Source organism: Physeter macrocephalus, chromosome 15 (genome assembly GCF_002837175.3).
Source record: "Physeter macrocephalus isolate SW-GA chromosome 15, ASM283717v5, whole genome shotgun sequence".
NCBI classification, from domain to species: Eukaryota; Metazoa; Chordata; class Mammalia; order Artiodactyla; family Physeteridae; genus Physeter; species Physeter macrocephalus.
In genome coordinates this window covers 1,212,695-1,220,118 of record NC_041228.1, presented here as the reverse complement: position 1 = coordinate 1,220,118, position 7,424 = coordinate 1,212,695, and the positions used below count along the sequence as shown (strand labels likewise).

Genomic DNA, 7,424 nt, shown 5'->3' with positions numbered 1-7,424 from the left:
GAAGAGTGCACAGAACACACGTGGCCTCAAGAAATTAGAGCAAAGCCCTCACCACCGCTTCCCACTCTGGTCCTTGTAGAAAAGGGATGAAAATACCCAAGGTCCCCTTTCATCCCTTGCTAAGATAAGGCGCCTATCCATCTTGCTTCTCTCCCTCACTGGAGGGGGAGGGAGGCCTCTGGCCCTCACCCCCACCCCATCGGGTCCCTGCTCCAGACCCTGCGCCTGCTCTCAGCAGCCACCCCCGGGCAGGCCTGCGTCACTGCCGGACTCGGCGCCCGTCCATCTCCTTCCTCCCCCGCTGGAGGCCTCCAGCCCTGACCGCTGCCCCGGCTTTCCTGGTCTGGCCCAGGGACACTTTCTCTTGTGACGTGATCCAGTCGGCCGGTCCAGCGAGCCAGGGGAGATAAAAGGATGGGGCCGAAGGGGGCGGGGGCGCAGCAGGATGGCGCTGTGGGCAGAGGCCAGAGCGTGGATGGCAGGGCCCTGGCTGTCCCTGCACGGGGCACGCACGCTGGGCACCAGAGCCCCTGCGGCCCCCCAGGCGGTGCTGCCCTTCGAAGCCATGCCCCGGTGTCCTGGCCACAAGTGGGTGCGGGTGCTGCAGATCTGGAGGGAGAAGGGCTCTGAGAACATACACCTGGACATGCATCAGACCTTCCAGGAGCTCGGGCCCATTTTCAGGTAAAGCTCTCCCTGCCCACCTCGGCGAGAACACCCTAACTTTCTGTCCCTACTGGCAGCTGAGTCCCTACTGGGCGCAGGGGCGCCCGGGGAGTGGGGCGCATGGGCACGGAGGGGCTCAGCGGGGCAGGTCTGTGCCTTTGACGCTGCAGACCGGGGCCTTCGTGAGCACGGAGCCCTGCGTGGCTCGCGTCTGGGAGCACAGAACGCAGACCCCAGAGGCGGGGAGGCTTCAGAGAGGCGGCGGGAGGGACCCCCCGCTCCGGGCCCGCGGCGGACCGGTTCTGCAGAGTGGGGCCCCGGCGAGGACACGGCGCCACGGCGGGGCTGGGCGCTTTGTGCCACAGGTATGACGTGGGAGGGAGACACATGGTGTTTGTGATGCTGCCGGAGGACGTGGAGCGGCTGCAGCAGGTGGAGAGCCCTCACCCCCGGCGGATGTTCCCGGAGCCCTGGCTGGCCTACCGACAGGATCGCGGGCTCACGTGCGGCGTGTTCTTGCTGTGCGGGCGAGTGGGGACGCGGACGGAGGGGGCGGGCGGCCTGGCTGCAGAGAGGCGGCGAGCCAGGGGAGACCCCGAAGCACGCCTGCCCGGGAACCATCCGGGTGGCTGGAGGGAGGGTGACCACTGGCTCCGGATGCAGATCGAGCCCATGCCCTGGGGGTCGTGTGTGCCCCGGGGCCGGGGCGGGGAGCCCGGCCCCTTCCTGCAGGGCCAGAGGAAGAAGGATGATGCCTGCCGTCAGGGAGCCCCGCACCTGCACAGGCCTCCGAGGGGCTTGCGTGTGGGTTGGACTTCTCCCCTCGTCCAGGTCAGGGCCCCCCTGGAGGCCCTGCAGGCAGACCCCCGTCGGCACTGGGCTCTGTGTGGGAACGGTAGGAGAGACACGACTAGGCTCCTGCCTCCGAACAGCAGGAGGCTCTGCAGGCGGGGCCGGTGGGCTGGCACAGAGGCAGCATCGCAGGAGCCGGGAGATGAAGGTCTCCAGGGGCCTCGCCCACTCTGCGGTGTGACGAGAGCAAAGCTGGGCCAGGCCTGCCTGGGGCTCGGCCCCCTTCCTCACAGCAAAAGCCTGAGCCCCAGAGAGGGCCCGGGTGGGAGACGGGTGTGCCCGGCACGGGGCCTGCCAGTTTGCACAAACCCCCGCAGCAGGCTCAGGCAGAGGCACCCGCCTCCCCTGGGCGAAGCGCACGAGGCCGCCCTGAGGAAGAGGTGCCGCCGGGGCCCCAACGCGGGCAGCCTGCCCCCTAGGAGCCAACAGGCGGCTCCCCGCCTCGCCCGCTTCCCCCTGGGGAAAGGAAGGTGGGGCACAGGGCCGCGGCCAGCTGCTGACTCTGGATGCCCTGATGCCCCGCTCCCCGCTCGACAGAAACGGGCCCCAGTGGCGTTTGGACCGACTGCGGCTGAACCCAGATGTGCTGTCGCTGCAGGCTGTGCAGAAGTACACGCCCTTGGTGGATCGGGTGGCCAGGGATTTCTCCCGGGCCCTGAAGGCGAGGGTGGTGCAGAATGCCCGGGGGAGTCTGACCCTGGACATCAGGCCCAGCATCTTCCACTACGCCATCGAAGGTGTGGGCTCGCGACCGGAGCGGGCCGGGGTGGGGTCAGGGAGGGCTGGGGGCAGGTGGTCGTGAGGCCCTGGGCTGCCTCGGGCTCAGGAACCCCCTCCTCCCCGCAGCCAGCCACTTAGTCCTTTATGGAGAGCAGCTGGGCCTCTTTGCCCAGCACCCGAATCCTGACAGCCTGAACTTCATCCACGCTCTGGAGGCCATGTTCAAGTCCACCGTGCAGCTCATGTTCGTGCCCCGGAGCCTGTCTCGCTGGACGAGCGCCAACTTGTGGAAGGAACACTTTGAGGCCTGGGACTACATCTTCCAGTACGGTGAGGGCGGGGGGTCGGGCAGTGCTGCGACCAGGGACCCCAGGGTCCCCTCCACGCGCCACCGTCTGGGGAGAACGGGGGCCACAGGAGGGACCTGTGGCCTCTTCATGGCCCCCGAGAGCGTTGGCAGTGAGGCTGGACTGGGCTGACCCGAGAATGGGGGTAGGACATGGAGACCTGGGGGTACTGAGGGCTGAAGGCTGGGAGGATGACAAGAAAAGTGCTTCCCAGCACCGGACCCGGGGCCTCTGTCTCTGTGCGTCCCGCAGCCAACAGAGCCATCCGGAGAATATATCAGGAGCTGGCCCTCGGCCGCCCGTGGCACTACAGCGGCATCGTGGCAGAGCTGCTGATGCGTGCGGACATGACCCCGGACACCATCAAGGCCAACTCTATCGACCTCACTGCTGGGAGCGTGGACACGGTCAGGCCAGCGCCCAGCCCTTCCCATGGCACAGGGAACCCTCCTGCCTCCAGGCTGCCCCCTCCCACGGCAAACGTCTCTCGCAAGCCCCTCCCCGGTCTACGGCTCCAGCTTCCGGACTGAGAAGGGAGAGCACGGGAGCCGAGCCTCAAAGGCGGGGGTCTGTGGTCACTCTCGTGGGAAGCCACGCTCCCGGCAGAGTGCAGAGTGGACGAGGCCCAGGGACGTGCAGCAGCAGAGACCCCGGGGAGCATCTAGGTCCTGGGTCGGGGGGCGGCCCGAGGCACGGCTGGAGGCCCACACAGGGGACCTTTCCCAGGGACAGAGTACCTTGGGCTCTCACTCAAGATCCTCTGGCAGTGACAGACCGATGGGAAGGACAGCAAGGGGCTCCAGTGTGTGGGCGGGTGAGCAGGTGCTGGCAACACGGCGCAGTGGGCAGGGTGGGCCCCGGGGTGTGAGTGCAGCCGAAGCTGCCTGCCTCTGGACCGAACCTGCGTCCGCCAGCATCTCTGAGGTGCCGGCTCCGGGCCAGGCACCCAGGATCCTGAGCGGAGGCACAGACCCCTGGCGCAGACACTCCCTGAGCAGGGGCTGTGACGCAACCACAAGGTGAGAGAGTCCAGGGCAGGGCCGGTGCCTCAGGAGGTAGCTCTGGGAAGCCTTCCTGGAGAAGGAGGCCTTTGCGCTGGATGTGGAAGGAGTTAGGCCAAGAAGAGGAGGCTGGGAGGGCAGCAGGCCAGGGCCTGCAAGAGCGGACAGCAAGGAAGGGCTGTGAGGCTGAGTGGGGGGAACAGGGCAAGTGGGCAGAGGAGGGCAGACAGGGTCAGGGCCCCTGTCAGGAGGGGGCCTTGGGCACCAGGCCTGCATGCAGGGCTAGAGGAAGCCAGTGTAGGGAGTGTCTCGCTCAGACTTCTGCCCCCTCTCGGGCCACAGGGCAGAGCACGGACTAAAGCTGAGGGAGCAACGGGGAGCCGTATCCGCATATCAGGAGGTGCCAGGGGCGCGCTGCCTTGGGGACGGCATTTGGGAGATACTGAGCCTCCCAGATCTCAGGCTGGGCTGGCGGACAGCTCTCCCTGCACACGGAGATGATCCAGGAGGAGGAAACAGTTGGGGCCCGGGGTGGCTGGTTCATGTTAGGACCCCGTGTTCGGACCTGCCTGTGGCTGGCCAGGGAGGTGACCCGCTGGGAGCAGATGCACCCGGGGCTCCTGAACCCTCCCCGCTGAATAGACGGCACGAGTGAGCGCCTCCTGGGCCCAGAGGAGGCTGAGAGCCAGGCTCCGAAGCGGCTGGGGGAGGCCTGCGTCTTCACTGAGGCTGGGGACACCTTCCCCGAGGGACTCAGGGGAAGTAGACAAGGTGGCTCTAGGGTCTTGAGGTTCAGGTCTCTGGGCTGTGTCATCTCCGGGCACGCAGGTCCCTGCCCCAGGGGACAGCGGCCATCTTTCTGGGAGGGGTGCCCTGGGGGTGGAGGGGCACGGGCTGTGCCCAGGTCTGAGCCCTGGCCCCGTGGCTCCTGCAGACGGCCTTCCCCTTGATGATGACTCTCTTTGAACTGGCTCGGAACCCGGACGTGCAGCAGGCCCTGCGCCAGGAGAGCCTGGTGGCCGAGGCCAGGGTCTCAGAAAATCCCCAGAGGGCGACCACGGAGCTGCCCCTGCTGCGGGCGGCCCTCAAGGAGACCTTGAGGTAGGCGTGCTAGACCTGCGCGACCCCCGCTGCCCTGGCCCCGCCGTCGGGACAGCCCGCTCGCCGGGGCTTGCAGGCAGATACCGGGGCTACCGATCAGCAGCGTGGCCCAAGGCTACCCCCCCTGCACCTCCTCTTCCTCTCCCTAAAGGGGTGGGGGTGCTTCCTCCTCCGGGACCCACCTCAGTGTCCCGGGACCATCGTCGATCGTGTCCTCATTGGCCGGGGCTGCTCCGGCCGGGGCAGCTTTGGCTGACTCAGGAGACGCAAGGAAGCAGCTCCTCGGGTTTGGGCTTCCCAGTGCCAGGAGCGCCCTGTGAGGGCGCTGGGGGAGCTGCCCTCGGGCCGTGGGCGCCGGGCTAGGAAGGCTGCAGAAGGGAAGCGCGGGCCCTGCCGCAGCTGAGGACCCTGTTGGCCGCCCCTGTGCACAGGCTGTACCCCGTGGGTGTCTTCTTGGAGCGACAGGTGAACTCAGACTTGGTGCTGCAGAACTACCACGTCCCGGCCGGGGTGAGTGAGGCCGCAGGGCTCCTCTGTCAGACACCCGCCCTCTGACCTTCACCCACAGGGCTTCTGACCCTGCCCCTCCCCACCTGTCCGCAGACATTGGTGAAGGTGCTGCTGTACTCCCTGGGTCGAAACCCCGCCATGTTCGCCAGGCCCGAGCGCTATCACCCCCAGCGCTGGCTGGACGGCCGGGCCTCTGGTACCAGGTTCCCACACCTGGCCTTTGGCTTCGGCGTGCGCCAGTGCCTGGGGCGGCGCCTGGCAGAGGTGGAGATGCTGCTTCTGCTGCACCACGTGAGTGGGCCTGGATGGGGCCTGGGTGGGCAGCCTCGTCGGGAGCCTCAGGCCTCTGCTCCTGGGGCACCCACCCTCAGGGCCCTGGAAGGCAGGGAGGGCGGGCCAGGCAGAACCCGCGCCTCTGTCCTAGGTGCTGAAAAACTTCCTGGTGGAGACGCTGGTGCAAGAGGACGTAAAGATGATCTACCGCTTCGTACTGATGCCCTCTACCCTCCCCCTCCTCACCTTCCGGGCCATCAGCTAGTCACGTCGCCACTCGGTCGGGCTAGTCACACCACGCACTCCCTGTGCCTGACCCCAGGCCACCCCTCTTTTCTCCCATGGGCCCTGCTTCCTGAGCCACACCACCGTCCAGGCAGCACGTTGCACACATGGCACAGCCCGGCCCTCCGAGGGTCAGGGCTTGCCAGCCTGTGCAGCAAGGCCCGAGCAGAGCTGGGGATGAAACGCAGGTCCTGGCCATGTGCCCGGTCCCACCAGGGCCCTGTCCCTGAAGGAGCGCCAACTGAGGGCCTTGGAGCCCCTGTTGCCCCAGCACTAGCTCCGGGCTCCCCGTGTGTCCATCCAAGCAGAGGGGCCTCACACGCCGCCCTTTGCCTCCCTGTCCAGTCTCTATGCCCTCTGTGCTAAACTCTGCCCCCATGCAAGAGCTGACAACTTGGGCGTCCCCTGTCCTGCCCGTTGCCATTTCAAATGCCGTCCCTTTTGTCTGCAGCGCTCCGGCGGGGACTTGCCCTTCAAGCTGGGTTGTTAGTTGCCCGTCTTACCTGTTCCACTCAGCCCGCCTGGGCTCCTCCTGGCAGTACCAGTCCTCTGGGATTGTGGCTGAAGTGCCCAGCCAAGGGCCTGCATAGGCAGGCCAGCAGTCACGTTTACTAGAAGAGTAGCTACCAAAGAGCCAGCTTGGACATCTGGGTCAATGGTACGCATCTGACAGCAGGAGGCATGTTGACCGCCTCCGGCAGGAGTTCGGGCGCCACAGAGAAGCCTCTAGAGGAGGGCGTGGGGCCATCTCGTGCTCCCTTTAACGGAGCCGGTCTGGAGGGCCCCGCTGCCCTCGTGCAGTGCCCCGTGCCCCAGAGCAGAGCGGCCGCCCCGACCTCATGGGTGGAAGAGGCTTTGCACAACTGACAACCAGCCGGGGTCCCCTAGTTGGCAGGAGCGTGTCTGTCCCATGCCACCTGGGGTCAGGTGACACCCCCAGGTGGAAAGGGGGCCCAGAGGCAAGAGGGGGTGGTGGGGCCTCTCCACTCTCCCTCCCTCCCCACTCCCACCTCGTCTGGTGAGAAGCAGGTACTCAGTCACGGCGAGGCAGTAGGGCACGAGGGGTTGTGTTTCTGGCTGCGCCGGCCCTGCTGGCACTGAGCCACCCCGATGGCATCTGTTCGGTGGCAAGGTCCCTGGAGGAGAACAAGAGCTTGCACACCCCTCACCACTCCCCCCCACCCACGGCGGAAGAGGCCTGCTGCCAGCAGTGTGGCCTTCGCGTGCCGCAGTCCGGCACTGTGGGGGGAGACTTGGAGAATCACGGAGAAGAGAGGAGGTTCCGGACCCTGTGGGCGCGCAGGCACAAGCTGGAGCCCTGGCTTACCACGTGGGCGCAGCCCTCAATCCCTCTGCGCTGCAAGCTCTTCCTAGTGTGGCCTTCGCGTGCCGCAGTCTGGCACTGTGGGGGGAGACTTGGAGAAGAGAGGAGGTTCCGGACCCTGTGGGCGCGCAGGCACAAGCTGGAGCCCTGGCTTACCACGTGGGCGCAGCCCTCAATCCCTCTGCGCTGCAAGCTCTTCCTCGGGGAATTCTGTGTAGTTACCCTCTCACCAGGCCTCAAGGGCACACAGGGAGACTGGGGCTCGGGAAGTGCCCAGCTTTCTGGCTCGACCGGCACTGAATAAATGGGGATTTCTTCTCCCACCGCTCACAAGTTGTCTCCTTG

At 66.8% G+C, this 7,424-nt stretch overlaps 1 protein-coding gene across 1 annotated transcript; it reads left to right on the top strand.

The window, feature by feature from the left end:
• The first annotated feature begins 444 nt into the window (after positions 1-444).
• Positions 445-5,735, top strand: LOC102988484 (cytochrome P450 11B1, mitochondrial). Its single transcript, XM_007124593.2, has 9 exons — positions 445-684; positions 1,032-1,187; positions 2,056-2,255; positions 2,365-2,568; positions 2,838-2,992; positions 4,521-4,687; positions 5,119-5,197; positions 5,291-5,488; positions 5,622-5,735. Exons 1-9 carry the CDS (start codon positions 446-448, stop codon positions 5,733-5,735), a joined length of 1,512 nt encoding a protein of 503 aa, XP_007124655.1. The 5' UTR covers position 445.
• Positions 5,736-7,424: the final 1,689 nt, after the last annotated feature.